Source organism: Lepidochelys olivacea, assembly GCF_965140295.1.
Source record: "Lepidochelys olivacea isolate rLepOli2 genome assembly, chromosome: 8".
Classification (NCBI taxonomy): Eukaryota; Metazoa; Chordata; order Testudines; family Cheloniidae; genus Lepidochelys; species Lepidochelys olivacea.
In genome coordinates this window covers 51,645,932-51,664,396 of record NC_140418.1, presented here as the reverse complement: position 1 = coordinate 51,664,396, position 18,465 = coordinate 51,645,932, and the positions used below count along the sequence as shown (strand labels likewise).

General features: G+C 42.2%; 1 protein-coding gene across 2 annotated transcripts in view; it reads right to left on the bottom strand.

Moving 5' to 3' along the window:
* The window catches only part of RASAL2 (RAS protein activator like 2), a 267,847-nt gene that overhangs the window by 34,882 nt on the left and 214,500 nt on the right, over window positions 1-18,465 (bottom strand). For both annotated transcript variants that reach the window (XM_084637148.1, XM_084637147.1), the window contains exons 6-9: window positions 8,902-9,055; window positions 4,742-4,840; window positions 3,532-4,086; window positions 421-565 (exon numbers count right to left, since the gene is read on the bottom strand). In XM_084637148.1, coding sequence (XP_084493274.1) covers window positions 421-565; window positions 3,532-4,086; window positions 4,742-4,840; window positions 8,902-9,055 — 953 coding nt within the window. The remainder of the gene's footprint in view (window positions 1-420; window positions 566-3,531; window positions 4,087-4,741; window positions 4,841-8,901; window positions 9,056-18,465) is intronic.

Sequence of the window (18,465 nt, the reverse complement as noted above, 5' to 3'; positions counted from 1 at the left end):
ACACAGAAGTGAGTGTGATCTTTTTTCAGCTGCTGCAAATCTTAGGAGCCAAATCTTGTCTCTGCGTTCCATAAACAAGAAGGGCCCAGATGGAGCAGAACCAGTGAGGTTCTACTGCACATGGTGAGAGAGCAGCATTTCAGGAGTACATGCAAGGGACATGCCACAAGTCCCCTAGGTGAGCGATCCACTGGCTGAGGCCAGTGGATCCGGTGCTATGTGGCAAGGGGCCATGGATTTCAGTACACAGGAGTCCTAGAGCCACAGAACCAACTCCATTGTTGAAGCTGGAGTAGCAGTCAATGCATTTCCCACCAGGATACTCAACGCACAGCCACGTCACTTGGCTGATTGCTCGGACAGCATTTGGTCCCTAGGTTCTGTGAAAGGAAAAAAGAAAAGAGACTGGTATTTTCTTACCAAGTGCATCATGAAGATACTTCTGTCCTACCAGCTTTAGGTACTCCTCAATGGCTTTGGTGGCAAGCGTATTCTCCCTGAAGATCAAAACATCATGCTCCCCACAGCGATCTACCTCAGACATCACCAGATCAGTCAAGAAGTCCTGAGGGAAAAAGTCCAGAAGGAATAAGGTTTATTAATCAAATAGAATCATGCTATGCTCTTTAAGTGACTTTAGAACCCAAATGGGAAGAGTAAAAGGAGCCTGACACACCTCAAAACAGGATGAGAGGATTATTGAACTGAAGTGCCTGGCCTGGGGGAAGGCATGCAGATATTACAGCACTGGGGGCTATAAAGATTAGCTAGAGTTCTCCTCACATTTGTGTACCTGACTGCCTAGGCCAATACAGATCCCCAGCTCTGTCATTTTTGGACTCATTTCTAAAACTGGAATAGCAGCTGGGACTGGTGGGTAAAATTACAATGGTGGAAGCAAGTCTCTAAATAAAAAATCCCTACAACCAAACTTTTTTGACATTTAATCCAGATCCTGACCAGAATATATGACATACTCACTCCTCCATAGCTGACATGTTATAGTCATGCTTTACTGATATATGTTAGCGATAACTAGCTGTGTGTTTCCCTGCTATCCAAACTCAAAATATCAGGAGGAAAGCAAATCCAACTTTTAATTGAATACAGGAATTTTATTAAGAAGGATTTAGACCAATGAAATTAATGAGCATAAAATGGGCTGGGGATTAGGGAGACAAAGTTAGCATTCCTACTATGCATTAACTTAGCATTGTGTTGAACTACATTCAGGCTATCAGGCAGGCCAGACAGAACAAGGGGCAAGAATCAAAGCAGACTGCAAGCTGCTAATACAGGGCCCAGTCCTGCCGTGGTAATCAAATTCCTCAGCTACTTACTCCAGCGGGAGCTGAGGGCACTCAGCATCCCACAGGAAGCAATCAGCCCCTTCCAAAATCCAACCTCAGACACTGTAAGGCTCCTGGGGGCAGAGACCAAATTTTTGTTTGTTTTCTACATCTTTTAATATCCCTTCAAGCCCCCCTGAATAATACAAGAGAATCTTGCTAATCTGCAGAAAAAAGTGGCAACCTCTCACACAGCGGTAGTGAGGTCTCACATCCCTAAAATGTTACTTCACAAAATTTACTGAAGCACATTACTAGTATAGTAGGGAGTCTCTAATAACTACAACCAAGCTACATTACCCTTGCTTTATTGTTATTTACTTGCCTTTTTATTTTCTCTGAAAATTGGTAATAGTTTTCCCAATCAGTGTAAATTAGTGAAATTCATGTGTAACAACTATATAATAAAATCCTGGATTGCTCACTTGAGAGCTCCAGATTGTAATATCCTACATCAGGGGTGGCCAACCTGTGGCTCCGGAGCCACCTGCAGCTCTTCAGAAGTTAATATGCAGCTTCTTGTCTAGGCACCGACTCTGGGGCTGGAGCTACAGCAACTTTCCAATGTGCCGGGGGGCGCTCATTGCTCAACCCCTGGCTCTGCCCCCTCTCCTGAGGCTAACATGCCCTCGCTCCTTCCCCTTCCCCACCCCAGAGCCTCCTGCATGCCACGAAACAGCTGATCGGGAGGTACGGGGAAGCGCTGATTGGAAGGGCTGCCAATGGTTGGGAGCTGCTAGGAGCGGGGCTACTGACATATTACTGGTTTCAGAGTAGCAGCCGTGTTAGTCTGTATTCGCAAAAAGAAAAGGAGGACTTGTGGCACCTTAGAGACTAACACATTTATTTGAGCATAAGCTTTCGTGAGCTACAGCTCACTTCATCGGAGGCTCTCTGGCAATGTACGTTTGTAAATTCCGGCTCCTTCTCAGGCTCAGGTTGGCCACCCCGTCCTACATTGTAGGATTTCGCCAGTACATTAGAATCTAAAATACAAGCACTACAAAGGTAGAGCTTTAACATGCTAATTTACTTATCTGTTGCAAAGAACATTGAAGGAATCTGGAGATGGCTTGCCAGAATTATTACAGTTCAATGCTACAGGAGCTACTCTAGCTGTAAACTGCACTAGATCAGACAGGCAAATGGTACTGTATGAATTCTCAGCACACTTGGTCATAAAAGACATTCTATCGAGAGGGACGTGTGCAGTGGAAGATGGTAAATATAGTGCATAAAAGTGGAAGGATTATGTACACATTCCCGTCCACACACAACACCTGGCTCATCGAAGTTTGGCTGTGCTTTAAGAACTCAGGGTAGCTGGTACAGCTGGGGGTCATAGAGGCTAGAGCTCGGGTACCACTTTCACTCAGGCTGGTAATCGACGCACTTTGCAGTGACAAAGTGACCATTTGAGTGCAGAGAGTCCTCCAATGTCTTCCCACAATGCCCCCTGTGTACCCAGAAGGACAGACAAGTTGGGACAGAATCATAGAGCCGCTCAGCTTATTGCAAATGAAGAACATGGGATATGCCCCAGAAGTTTGAGCGACCCACACAAGTGAGTGCAGTACCAGTGTGAGGATGCAGTAATGGGGTATGGCTTTTCAGAGTGGTTACTCACAATCCAGCTAGGCTAATCCAAGTGCTAATCCCTCAAGTTAACTGTGGTGAACTTTTGCTGTTCACTGTTTATAAGACACATTTACAAAATTTTATTTGCAAGTCCCTTGATGCTACAGTGTTCATGGTGCATCATCTATCCAGCAATGCATAAAATATTTCAATGTACTCAAGGTACAGACATAACATTCTGTGATGGTAGGATGCTATGAAGTCCTTCCACCTACATAGCTAATGTTTTAACCCTGCAATAGTTATCTCCTCTAAGTGTCTACATCTAGCTCTTTGGAATATATTCACACTTACAGATTCTACTTCTGGTAATGTGTTGCACACCTATATTGACTTCCCCTTATAAAGGATTTGCCCAAACTTCTTTAAAATGCTCATTCTGCTTTACTTCGCTTCCCCTCTACAGCCTCTCCCCTTTGGTAGTGTTCCCCTCCTCTGACTCCCATTCCCAGGCCTGTCCACCCCTCATGCTATTTATGTTTAAAACCATGAGAAATGTTTATGAGTCTCAGAAATCATTGTGAGATGTTCCTTCCGCTCCTACCTTGGCTCTGCCAGTGCTCTGAAGAATGTGCACCAAGGCACAGGCCATTTCCTCCTTGTTCCTCACGCTGATCACAGGCTCCAGCACTGAGCACAGCATGGTGTAGTTGTTAGTAACAAACTCTGCAAATTCTTTGTACTGTTCCATGGGGAGGATGGTGATGGTCTGGTATCGGGACTTGATGCGAATGGAAGGTCCCCCTGATTTCCCTTTATTGGGCGTAGGTGTGCTGACTGGGTACCACTTTTCCACAAACTGACGACCAGTCACGCTGGCCATGGGAATGTTGACCAGTCCTACATAGTTATTCTTGTCTTTTTTCTTCTTCTTCTCCACATCCTTATAGACGTGAACTGTGATACTGTGGAGGGGCGGGAGGCCATAGAACTCAAAGTGTTCGCCCCAGAAGATGTTGTCTGCTTTTGTTTTGCTGGTGGTGCGGGCAAACAGAGTGTCGTCAAGGCACAGCTCACAGAAGTATTTCTTCTTGGGGGCCAAGTCCTTGGCCTCAATGATCCAGAGACGGAGCACATTCTCAGCTCGACGGCAGTTGTCCTGTGCAGAAAAAAGAGCTCAGCATTGATTTAGAGACAGTGATGAGGAAAAAGAACATTTTCTTTTCAAACAGAAAATACTGATCATGCAATGAGTGTATTTTATACATTGCTATTTGATCACCTTTGAAAAGCTGTATTCAAATTTGTTCAGAACACAAACTTGCTCTTAACTTCTGCCATCCAGAAGCTGGCAGATTCATAACATTTCAGCAAAAAGAAAAGGAGGACTTGTGGCACCTTAGAGGCTAACAAATTTATTTGAGCATAAGCTTTCATGAGCTACAGCTCACTTCATCGGATGCATTCAGTGGAAAATACAGTGGGGAGATTTATATACACAGAGAACATGAAACAATGGGTGTTACCATACACACTGTAATGAGAGTGATCAGGTAAGGTGAGCTATTACCAGCAGGAGAGCGGGGGGGAAAAAACCTTTTATAGTGATAATCAAGGTGGGCCATTTCCAGCAGTTGACAAGAACGTCTGAGGTATAGCGGGGGGGGGTTGGGGGAGGGGGGGGGCGTCGTGATTGACCTAATTAAATAGGTAAGCACCTCTGTAATGGTTTGATATATCATCTGGACAAGAATCCAGTCATGCCATGAACATTTTACTGGTGGTATTATTCCTCCAGCTTCCTCTTCTATTACCTTGTTAGGCTGCACTGTCCTGCGTAGGTTTTCCATCCACTTGTCTCTCTCCGCTGCAGAGGAGCAACTGAAACATTTACTGCCGCTGGAGTAGGTTACCTGAAACACAAACAATAGGTCCAGTTCTGGCAAGACTGCAAAGCAGAAAAAGGAGCAAAAGTCATAGGTGACTTTCAAGCATTGAGAATATGAAAGAGGCAGCAAAATATGGGAGCAGGGAAGGAGCAAGCCTGAAAAGGGCACAGACTGCAGAGAAAAAAACCTCAGTTCAGATGGGTATAAAACTGAAGGGAAACACACTGTTCTAGCCAAATGTTCTGAGAGACTGTAAAATAAGGATGTAGTCAGCAATTTGAAATTTGTGCACATGCTAACTGAACTGCAGCCTCTAGATACCTGCAATATCCCAGTAAGTCCCCAAGGCTGACAATCTGATCATTAACGGAGCAGGTGTAGGGAGAGAGCTAGTCACATGTTGATGAAAGGTCTGATGAACAAAAATCCCTGCTGGATGTCACTGGAAATACTGTCTTCGGGAAGCTAAAAATTGCATGCTCTGGGTACTATACACATCAATGGGCTGAAACAGCCAAAACGTTTGACTCTGCTTTTGGAAGAGACAACACCACCTGGAGCAAAACTGATGCTAGCTCTGTTTGTGCATATAAGGAGACAGTCACATTTTGCTTCAATTTTTATTTGGCCTTGCCAGCTCTCCCTGTTCTTCCCATTCAGATGTATGAGCATGGGCAAAGCACTTTAAGACTAAATGTTAGTACTAAACTCTGCATTTGTATTGCCAGCTGTCTTCCGTCTACCCAGGAAGGCTGAAGCAGAACAGGAAGTGCTTCCAGCCAATGAGATATGTTGTGACTATTAAGCCTACAGAGTATACCCCTATTGTGAACTCAGATGTAAAAAGTATGTGAAAGTTCATAAGATGTTACAATAACCATGAAAAATAGGTCAAGTTGTTTATAATGCAGAATGCTGTAACAAGTGCAAAAGAACCAGACAAAGAAGATTGATTAATCTAAATCAAAAAGGCCATGTTGATATAATCCATTTTTAGCAAGCATAATTTCAACAATTTTTGGAAGATGTGGAACCAGAACTAACAGACCAAAATTGATGTGATGGCTACGAGGCCTAACTGGTGGACAAAATAACAAGGGAGATGAACTATGACACCCACTTTTACCCTTTCTTAAAGAGACTGAAAAAAAGACATGATCAGCTCAGCTCAGTTCTCCCATTCCACCTGGTGGCCCAGTTTATCCCCCGAACTGCCAGCACTGCAACTCATCCCAGCTCACCTTGACTCATCTAAAGGACTTTCTTCCTGAGAAGAAGGCCTGCTGACCTTAAGCTTGTTCAAGGTACTTTGTTTTCACCGGTGAGTGCTGAAAGTCATCATATGATCATGACATCCAGTCCTCAAGCCCATAAGTGGGGATATATATAATTGCCAACATTGCAGGGGCACGTAAGATCCTGCATCATTTTCCTTTCCTTTGTTACAGTGATTCTCAAACTTTTTTACTGGTGATCCCTTTCACGTAGCAAGCCTCTGAGTGTGACCCCAGTTGTCACGGAGTCCCTGGGCGATGCTCTGGAACTGCTCCCTACAAAGCCAGTCAGGACTCGGGTGAAGTCTCCTCTCTGTGAGCAGCCTGTCTGCAGGGCAAAAAGCTCACACAGCTTCCACCTTCCTGGGTTTGACTTCGGAGCATTCAGCATCCTCTGCCCCTCCGTGTGCTTCCCACAGCAAGTCCGCCAAGGCGGGGTCCAGGGGAAGCCAGAGGGTCCTGCACCCCAACTTCGCAATCAGATGAGACTCTTAGCCAGCCAGTAAAACAGAGGTTTATTAGATGACAGGAACACGGTCTAAAACAGAGCTTGTAGGTACAGCGACTAGGACCCCTCAGCCAGGTCCATTTTGGGGGGCAGTGAGCCAGACAACCACGCCTGCACTTCACTCCATGTCCCCAGCATGCCGAAACTGACTCACTCTCCACTAGCTCCTCCTCCGGGCTTTGTCCCTTTCCCGGGCCAGGAGGTCACCCGATTCCTTTGTTCTCCAACCCTTTAGCTTTCACCTTGCAGTGGGGAAGGGCCCAGGCCATCAATTGCCAAGGAGACAGAGTATCGGCCATTTATGTACACTGGCCCTTTGGTCTGCAACAATTACACTCTCTTATCCCACCACCTGGAGACTTAAGAAATGCATAGGGGAATCTGAGGCACCCCTACAGCATTCAGAGGAAACATTAAGAACAGTCCCACTTTGCCATAGCTCCCCATCAATTAAAAATGCTTTTAAATATATTTAACACCATTATAAATGCTAGAGGCAAAGCAGGGTTTGGGGTGGAGGCTGACAGCTTGCAAGCCCGCATTTAAGACCCTTGCGACCCCCTGAGGGGTCCTGACCCCCTATTTGAGAACCCCTGCTTTGTGGTATTATTTTATGTCCTCCCTTCTTTCCTTCTGTTCTATTTCTCACTCTCTTGGCTTTCCATCGAATCCTGAAGTCAACTATGTTGTATTCGTCTAAGCCTGCCTTGTCTATGAAGAAAACATCCAGTAAGATGATGTCCCTGACCAGATTGTAAATCAGGATCCAAGTAGCAGGTGTCACGATTGACTTGCCAGCCAAAAGCATCCTCTTGTAACTAACCAGCGGTCCAGTGTTCCAAAAACATCAGGAAAAGCTGTATTTCACCCATCTTTTCTTACCTGTCTTTCCTCTACCTTGTGTCTGTCTGTTAAGAACAGGATAAGTAAATGCCCTCAACACATCAAAGCTGGAGTAAAATTAACCCTTTCCTTTTCATCAAAGAAAAGTTGTTCTGAAAATAAGAGACTGATCTTTTACCTCCAAAAGGAGAAAGGCTTTAAAGGTTTTGACTAAGTTTGTTTTGCATAATCACTCAACTTGAGTTTCAATATAAATGCCTGTTTTGATTTCTTATTCCTTCTTTTATTTAATCAATAAATTTTTCATTGGAATAAATGCTTTTGGGTGTTTGTCAAGTTACTGAGTAAAACAAAGGCCTCTGTTTACAATAACTCCAAACCTACCTATCTCTGTTTAAGGTTCAACAGTGAAAGAGATTATGAACACCTTTAACTCTTTGGGCCTTTGAGATCAATATCAGCACAACAGATACTACCTTGAAATGAATTGGAACAACTTCTGAACACGTTCCCTTAAGGAAAAGGGATGAGACTGATCTATGTGGTGTTCTGATAGAGCAGTTTTAAGGTAGCAAACCAATCTCTGCGTCAGGGATTTAGACACCTGAGGCCAGATTCAACCCAGGCATAACTCCACTGAAGACTGAGTGGGCCCATGACGTTGTGTTGAGAGTGATGGCCTTGATATAAGACTTGATAATATGCTGTTCATCCTGTCAACTTTAGATATGCGTTTTAGGTAGGGTTTATCCAATTTAAAAGCACGCTTATGTAATATACCTTCATTAGCCCTCCACTAACTTTACAGACCTTTCTAACATACAGACTTTCTTCTCATGGTATCTTGGTAACTGAGATCAGTCGGGGTGCTCTTGCTACCAGCCCCATAATATGAATGCAGGGGAGTGGGGGAGAAGGCCAGTGGGCAGCAGAAGTCCTGAGCCACAGAATTTAATCCCTTGATTGCCTGACGAAGTTAAAGTTTGTTGACCTTCTGGAAACCTGCAAGGTCTTTGTTTACTCAAGCTTTTCCTCAATAACCTGCCAGAACAGGGCTTTTGGAGCAGAGCTCTTATATCAGCTGACTTCTCAATTTAGTCATATTTTAACTGTTTTTAAAAAATGTATTGTAAGAGAATTCAGATTATGATGAGTACTTAAGCAAGCTTAAGCCATATATCTGCATGCACATTACAAATGCCTAGTTTTGTATCAGATATGCAGACATTCAATTAGAAGAGTATAATCACTGAAAAGATTTCTTCCCATTGACTGATGGATGTCATTAGCGCCAAGGACTTTAGAATCTTACGATCAGATAGTTTACATCATAATCTCAAATGTCTGAGAAAACGGATTTATTCACCCACTTAGGAAGTCACAAAACAGTGCCCACTGTGGACGCATACTGACTGACTACACTATGCAATCTGTACTTTTATGGGGTGGCGTTTCTTTACCTCAAAGCAGAAGTCTTGTCCAAGGATACTGCTGTGAAGCGGTTTGACAAAAACTTTCTCTTCAGTCCCAAGATCCAATGCCTCCACTGCGCTGCCTGGGCTCAGCAAAGACTCATGTGAACGAGATTCTTTCAGCTTTGGCAGTCCACGAGATCTGAAAGCAGAGAAGAAGGGAAAAATAAGAGGGAGTCATCTCCTAAACAAGATTTGGAAACATCCAGAAACAAAGGAAGATTGAGACTGATGGGTTAACCAGTCTGTACAATTTTTATAAGTACTTTATAAGCCTAAAGTAAATAAATTGCATGCCTTATTTATTCAGTTTCTCAAATTCAAGGTGTCGCATAACTCTTTAATACAGTACAAAATTGTTGTACTAGCATCTGGCTAGTAAATAGATTCCCACCACCACCCAAATCCAGGAGATATAGATTCATAGAACTACAAGTTGCATCCATTTTGGCACAGTAAAAAAGAAAAATAGAAATTCTTGACAAAATGTGGATTTATCTTTAAATCTGTATTTACTGTAGACAATATGCTACTGGGAATATTTAAATGCTGATTACTAAGCAAATGCTTTGTTAATAGCAACAAACACCTTCCCCCCAATCCCTAAACACACACAAAATGAGATTTTTCCTCTTTAAAACAGGCAGTTTTTTCAATCAGTGGGATTTCCCTCTACATATTGTGGAGGAGAAAATATAGAAACAAAACAAACAAAAACAATTAAAACATGCAAATGCCCTGCCACCTTACCCTACCCAGATCAGCTGTCTACACTGACATTTTGCAATCCCTCTGTCTGGCTGGTCTTTACACCTTTTAACTGTTCCCATCGCCCTTGTCTTTTTTTGGCCTCACTCAGCATTCCTCCTCTGGGGTTGCCCCAGGCCTCTTCTATCTTCCCAGTGGACACACAGATTCTCTTTTTCAGCTGATGGGTCTAAGTTCCTTCTCCTTGACCACTGCAGGAATCTCCCACCTCTAACTCCTCCAAGGATGTCCCTCATCATTTCAGTCTGCTTCTGATCCTCTATCACTCCAGGCATTTGTCATCTATCCAGACCTCCTTCCATCAGTCTCCTTTTGGCTCTTGCTGACTTTTCGAAGACACACAACTCCAGCTAACTTCAGAGTTTTGGGACCAGTTTTGCATGTCAAACGGTTTACAATATTTTCAGAATTCAATTTCCATGTGATACTTGTATGTTCGTGCTTGTTTATTCAAAAACTTAGTTTGTGACAAGCTGGGGTGTAAATCTACCCTCGTCTAGCTTGCCATACACTAAGTGTCTATGCGGACCCTGCTACCATGCACTACAAGCTTGTCAGTGCGCTCTAACCTACTATTTCAAAGCAGGGTAGATCAAAGAGCACTACAGTAATTTTGGTGTGCAGCAGAGGGTCCACATATGCACTTGTGCCGCAGGCCAGTGCAGAGTAGACTCTCATCCTAGCTTGCTGTGAGCTATGTGTTTGTGTAGACGAGGCCTGAGCGAGATAAAATTCTTATAGTGCAGTCACTGTCAAAGTGGTACTGTAAAGTACCAGGTTTCTGACTCCAGAATAAATGTTATCACCTCAGGTTGTTTCCTCCTTGTGCATCACGACCTGGAATAAAAGGTTCTGCAGGTAAAATTGTGCTTTCAATGGCACTACTTTGGTGGGGCTACTCATGCCTAACTGATCATCCCTGAGTAAATGAAATGATTGATAGTAAAAACAAGGAATAGAATCCAGGTGCCTCTCTTACAGCATTTGACTCTACTCTGTTCAACTCATGAACAGGGATAAAAACAGTAAAAACAAAAAGAAAAGGAGGACTTGTGGCACCTTAGAGACTAACCAATTTATTAGAGCATAAGCTTTCGTGAGCTACAGCTCACTTTGAATCTGATGAGGTGAGCTGTAGCTCATGAAAGCTTATTCTCAAATAAATTTGTTAGTCTCTAAGGTGCCACAAGTCCTCCTTTTCTTTTTACGGATACAGACTAACACAGCTGCTACTCTGAAACCAGTAAAAACATACTTGCTATTCCAGGCCTTGATTCAGGAAAGCACTTAAGCACATGCTTAACCCTATTGCTATTCAGCAATGCACAGCAAATAAGACTAAGCATAAGGAAAAGCAGATGTGAGAGTAGGCTGGCATTATTTTTCCACACACTTTTCAGAGTAGAGCTGCACTTTAAAGCAATACTTTCTCACCAAGGTTTCCCACCATAGTTGGGCCACAATGTAGGCTTGGTTTACACTAAAAAATTAGGTCAGCTTAACTACATCGGTCAAGTGTGTGAAAAATCCACCCCCCTGAGCAGCGTTGTTAAGCTGACTTAAGTCCCCATGCAGACTGTGCTAGAATTCTTCCGTCGACCTAGCTACCACTAGCTACCTGTTGGCATAGGTAGTGTCTACACTGAAGCGCTACACAGGCGCAGCTGTGCCACTGTAGCATTTTAAGTGTAGACAAGCCCTTAGTTTCAAAGCAAAAACGTTTACAAATAGTTATTCAAAGAAGGATTGGGAAGGTTTTGTTAGCTATGCTGGCAGCTTTATTCTCTGAAAAATTGTACTTCCCCTTGAAACTCTTTTTTAAGAAAACCTAATACTTTGTAATATTAAAAAAATCTTAAAACTCTCAATACCATAGCAGCAGCTTTATTGAGGGATATTAGAAAACAGGAAGCCTTCTCCAAATGCATTTTTGTTTGCATCTTCACCAGTTCTAAGGCAGCTTACCAAGACATGGATACTACAAAGAATAAATATATTAAGAAGCAAGCAGAGTTCACCTCATTTTAGTTTTGCACAAGATCAGCTACTTCTGGCACGCTGGTTGATTCACATGGGATCTTTAGACATTCTCAGAGAAAATGTAGGTTACATTAAATATATTAAAATGATCTAAACATAGGGAACAGCTGCATTTTGATAAGATGGATTCTTAAAAAGAGATTTCAAATACAAATTGACAACATTAGTATGAGCACTCTGTCTGCACTGTGCTTTTTTATAATAGGTTACAGCAGCAGCTTGTACCAATGAAAACCTAAAACCTCAGCCATGTATAATTGAACACTTGCTGCAATTAGGTAGGGCAAGTCTAAAATAAACACACCACAATGCACCACTTTAATATTATTCTATGCAAAATCCTCTCTCTAATTTAAATTTCTCCTCTAAAGAAAGAACTGCTGAGGTCACTTGGCTACCCAAGTGGCAACTCTCCCAAATTCTCAGCAAATTCAGTTCCAAAAGATGGTCCTTTAGTGAATGATGCCAGAGAAATGTCTGAAAGTGCCCACAGCTAATTCCAGCCCCAAGAGCTCACAGCAGAAGAATATGGGGTGGTCAAAAGGGAGGAGAAGACAGACTACCACTTCCAAAACAAGGCAACTTTTCACAAATCCTGATTAAGCCATCACATTTGTAGTATCCTAGGGTTAAAATGGCCAACACATTCCAATTTACATCAATCAAGCACACCTACATGAAGCAATTGTACAGCCATCTGGCCGTGCACCCCCAAATCATAGTGGTGCCACATAACAGCCCCTCCAAATCTTTTTCTGGGCTACATCTCAGAAAAGAAATCCAGGTGTGCAGAGGAAGAAATGCACAAAATCCAGCAGTAGTTATATCTCAAGCCTTTGGTTAAAAGTTTCAGATGAATTTTAAGCCAGGCAGGAACATTGGGTAGGAAGAAAAGCTACTCCATCCATACACGTTTAGTAATATCCCTTCTTCTCATCCTTCATGCTGCATCCTGCCCCTCAGGTGACACAAACAAGGTTCCTGGCAGTGCGCAGTCTGCTCAACACTGGGCCTGTTTCCATGGTGCTGCATCTATAAGGAGGTTAGAGCTGGAAGACAGCAGGGAGAAGCAGCAGCCAGCAGGGCTCAGGGAGCATGCTCTGCAACAAGGCAAAGGTGACCTTTCAAGCAAGGAGTGAATTGCTCTTCTTTGGATTTAACAAGATAACTAGATCCTAGATAATAAAGAATGGCAAGGAGGGAAAAATACCTTTAAAGAACTGCTAGCCAGTGGCCTACGAGGAATGGGGTGGGGGCTGAAGAAAAATACATCACAGAAATTCTATTTATCTTTCTTCACATATGATCTTCCCCTGCTGGGAGACATTTACCATATCCCACCTCGCAAGCTAAATTTTTTACTAACACATCTGTTTTGTTTCCTCTGCAGCATTCTCTTTAGCCTACTAATTTTGTACATGGTTTTATCTCAGATCAACTTGGATATAAAATGATCTTGTTTGGTCAAGGGAGAGGGGCCGTGAATAAGTTTTAGCAATCCCTGGAAGTGACTGTATTTTGTCCTGCACAGATTTCTTTTTGGTGATCAGTTCCTTTCAGCATTGCCAAGCAAACAACTATAAACGGATTAAAACTCAACCTCATTCTGACACCACAGTGATACTGGAGAGTTGCTTGTTGGGTTAAATGTGAATGAATGCATCTGCAATTGCCACAATGTATTTCTCATTTATTGGTAAAACTGTTTAGTATCTATGATACTGTTGCTCTGGGCATAATTCAGTCAAAGGCAATTGCAATAAAAATAAATTATATTTCTATTAAAATAGTTTTCTGCTTCTGTTAAATTCTCACCCAACATTCTGTTGTTGTAATTAATAAAATAGACAATTTGCTCACCCGTTACCCCTCTGGCATAGACACACAGTTAATAACTCAAAGCCACTCACTTATTTTTCTAATGTCCAGTGATGATGCCAGATTAAAAGAGCCTTTCCTATATTAGATGGGAAGCTATTGGAAAAATGAGTACTATTTAGAGTGTCTGCGAAGAGAGAGGTAATCCCAGAGAAGCAGGATTACTATAAACAGGAAGTTCAAGCAGGCTCAGGGTGGGGGAAGGGTTGTTTGCACAAATCTGTTGCTATTAAACAGCCCCATTAACAACCCAAATGCTGATTTCAATTACATTTAACCTTAAATGATTAACCTTTTCTCTACTATTTCTTCTATCTACTGCACATGGTAAAAACTCTGCATAAGGGAACACATGGTTAAAATGCATCATTACCAACCCACCAACCACAGGTGTAGCTACACTTAACAATTCATTTCTATCATGAGAAGTAGTGGAAGGAGGAGTGTGCGGGGAAACGTTTTAACTTCTCACCTCTTTCCAAATGCTGATGGGCAGTGGTCCTCATAGTGAAGTATGCATGTTCCTCAATCAGAGCTTTGAAAATGCCCCAAACTACTGACCCAGCAGCCGAATCCCACTGCTACTGACAAGGTCTCTCCAGCAACACTACCATATCACTCCAACCCCAATCTGACCCCGTCTCCTTGCACACCATGATTCAATAGTTCTCCTTTTCAGGAGGATTTCAGTTGCAAGGAGAGGAAGCTTGGAACTGAAAACCTCAGGCTTCCAATGGCACCATCCAACACACAGCAATTGATTAATGAGCTACTACTGTATTCTAGCAAGCATAGGGGAAAAAGGGTTAAAAACCTAATTGCTTTGGTGATGAAGCTGTCCTGCTGATTTTGACCTATTTAAAAGCCAAGCTACAAAGTACAAGAGGCTTTCAATTACTCAGCGTATTAGGGAGAGCATTATACTGCTCCAAAACACAACATGGGAATATCAATAATCTAAAAACCAAACATTAAATAAGTGCAGCACTGAAGGAACAAAATCCCATAATATTTTTTCTTCATCAACAAATCAAAGTAAAGCTCAAGAACTTTGATTAGAATTATATTAGTAAGGAGAGCTGAATCCTGCTCAGCCCAGCCACTCAACTAAAACCTGTTTGTCTCAAATGTCCTCACATTTAAAAACTGTCCATAAAGTTATGCCTATATTCTTCAGAAAAATCCACAACACAACACCGTTGTGATAACAGAGATACTTCCTAAGATCAGAAGGATTAATTCAATACTTATCCACAAAATCAACAGAGAGAACCTGGATTCCTGTGTGGTGAAGTTTCTGCTCAACATTGCAATTAGGAGTCCTAGGCCCACTGAACTGAACCCTACAGTCAGCAACAGCATCTCGGTCCGGAAGTACAGGTGCACTCTACCAGGACTGAAGCAGTGGATTCCCATGGCAAGCATTCATTCTATAGGCACCACACCCTGCTTGGTTTTCCAACTATCAATTAGCAAAATGTCTCATTACTTGGTCAACAATTCTAGGAGTCTAACCAGTTTTATTATATGCATGTTTATTCACTATTGGAAACTTTAGGTTATTTGTTGATAATGAAAAGAACTCAAATGTAAATAAGAGCCTCTGCTCTTTTAGAGCATGGAGATTCAGATCTTGTTTAATTGCAGGGCTTTACCCAAAGCCCTAAACTCATTGTTTGAACCATGTATGTTTAATTTCAAAGCCCTTCCAGATCTCTCTCCGTACAGGTCACAGCTTGTCTAACATAAATCTCACATGGTGCTACAGAATATCCTGCTGAATTTTACAATCATAACATTATCTTTCCTCTGACAATCACAGTCCCTACTGCTAACATTTCAGACTCCTTTATTTTGCTGAAGCAGATACTTAACTATAATGTTTCATTTAAATGCTATTTATGGAAATGTACTATGTAGGGTGGAGTCTCCTTTCTGCATGCCTGACAGTGCACTGTGGGTTACCGAAATGCATCTGCCATGAAGGGGGATGTTTATAAAGGGGCCAACTGAACTGGCAGCCAGGGTAGAGTCTGTACCCACAAAGGGAAAGTTTATGACAGGAAGCTTAACATTGTGGGCTTGTTCAATTTTTCCTGAAAAACGAAGTAGCTACATAAGACCTGAAAGCAGTGGCTGAGAGAAACATTCACTAGAACATGAGCAGTGAGACAACATTTCTTTGGAGACAACCTGCTTCATCCCCTCCTCCCCCACCCGGCACTCTCCAGCATGTAGACACAAAATGACATATGCGGAATGAGTGCTCCTGAATGAGTCAAGCCTTAATAGCAAATTGCGTAATACAGATTTTTATCTCTAAATCTCAAACACGATAAAATCACTCACTTTTTTTTTAAACAAGGATTAAGCAGAATGAATGAATGAGAAAGTGAAAACACTGCAAGATTTGTTTCCATTTATCTTATCTTTTTTCCACCTCCATACCGCAAATAATTGAGGGGAAAAAATGAGAGGACCTACCGATAGAAAGAGCTGGTGTGAGAGCAGCGGTAGCGCTTCACCACGAATCCCAAAGCCATGGCTACTGGCTGCCCTGGTGCCTGGCAGGGTCCATTCTTAGCAAGCACAGAAGGGAACGTTTGGCAAACTACGACTATCTGATAATGCCATAAAATCACTTTTACTACATCAGGAGGATTCCCACGTGGCAGTAAATCCCAGCAGGGCAAAACCCTCCCAGCTGTCCACAGAGCTTTAATGCCGTTGCCGAGAGCATATGCAACCAGGCTCAACCATCTTTACTCCCCACCAGAAACAAACCTAAGAGAAGGATTATGAGGCCAGTTGGAAATGCTCTCAGACTCCCAGCCACAAATTGACTATATTAATTTGGTCTCTTTGCCCCATCCCCTATCCAAAGCATGTTATCCTTGAACCTTTTATGCTGTTTTACCTTTAGAGTCAGTAGACAAGTTTTATGCTTTAGGAAGACACTCCCAACACACGTAAGATGCAACTGTGTGAGACGAATGCAGTGGGAACCTGCCTAGGAAAAATGTGAAAGCTGACACAGTAAATGATGCCAGATGCTCTTGCAACATGAGATACTGCATCCCAGAGAGATACTGTATAGGATATATGTATCTGGACAACTCCATTCAAATCTGGTTTAGGTCACAAATGAGAAGGGAGTCTGGAAGTTTCAAGCTAGAGCACTGCAAGATGAGAAACAATTTTGCAGGCACAGCAGGCTCTGCTCAGGAGAGAGCCAGAAACTAGAATAGCTTAAGTGAGGTAAGTCAGTGATAAAACTGTGCTGTGGAAGATGCAGACCCAGACTGGGTGCACAGGTATTGTGTTGTTAACATCCCAGTTTTGAAGAGCTGGCCTGGTATGCCAGCCAGTTATACTGAAACCTGGTTTTGAACCCAGTTTCAGTATATTTAAGCTGGATGATCAACTGCTTCCCCTCTGTAGCAGTCCCAGTTGCATCCTGTATGGCAGTTCTCATTCTCCAAACCCCTTCCCTACAATGTTTCTGGGTCATCTCTCTACCTCAAAACAATTCTGCTCACAGGGCATCACCTGCCAACATCCTGAATGAGATACACGTCTGCAATACCAAATCCTGAAACACACCAGGATAAGTAAATCTCCTGACATTTACAGGTATTTATCTATAAATTGAACCGCTATCACTATAGAACCTGAACATCTTGGAACCATTAGAAAAATGAAACAGCAATATTCATCTCGCTCCATACCCACTCGGTAGGAAGGAGCGAATTTTTGTGAATGATTTTGGAGTAAGCTAATGACATTGTTTATTTTAATAATAAATAATAATAATGTTGCTTTTTTTGTGAAATGGAATGAAGTTAGTCTCCTGCCTATCTAGCCCTAGAAACTTGCATAACACCATGACATCCTTTGTGAGCATCTCCTTAGATTTGGGTAGGTATGTTTCACTGGGGATTAGGCTAGGAAAGTTCTTATATGTAATAAATCAATAATAATAAAGGGGCAGCGAAGACATAGGAGGTTGGGAAGAATGCTAATTCATTCATATTAATTATACACAATTGCAGAAAAACAAATGCTAATTTTTCACCTTTCTTTGTTCACAGTTTTAATGGTTGCATCTCCCTCTTTTGTCCTTTGAATAAACAAATTCAATATTGTTTTAAAGAGGCTGAGAATATTTTTTTTAATTCCTCCTCCTTCTCCCATCCCATCACCCCCCCCCCTTTTTTTAAGCTATGTCTTCCTATCTTCACTGCCTCATTCCCACGTGAATTCTCAGTTGTCTTTTCACACCATACCAGCCAATTGTGTTTTCTGAAACCTTTGGCTGCAAAGTGAAACTTAGTAAAAATCATTGGTAAGATTCACTGTACAGTGGGGTTTAGCTTCCTTTGTGGTTGTATTTATAAAGTAAAGTAATGTATACAATTACACACTTTCAAAGATGCTGTATTCGAGTGGTGCATTTCCGGATAAGAGGCCACTAATGCAAACACAACTCCATTAAACATTCAGTCTCTTCCATGTAAGGTGCCCAGGAGGTTAGTACTGCTACAAACGCTCATCAATTTCTTTCCAAAGAGATTGAAACAGTACTCTTTTCCCTCATTGTCCTGTAGCATAACACTTTACAAATGCGCATTGGGAGAGCATCTGTGATGTCAAAAGAAATTGCTACACACTTCAAGCAAAAGAGTAATACTCTCTTACACGAACAGTAATTTATTGATAGCAATAAAGAAGCTGGGGTGAATTTTATTATTGCCAGATGAAGCCTAACTATTCTCTCCTGGCTCGCTGCTTCACCTTGGGCCTTTATCTACCCAACTTAGTCTCTTCTCCAAATGAACAAGGATTTGTCCTCATTGTTTAGATTTC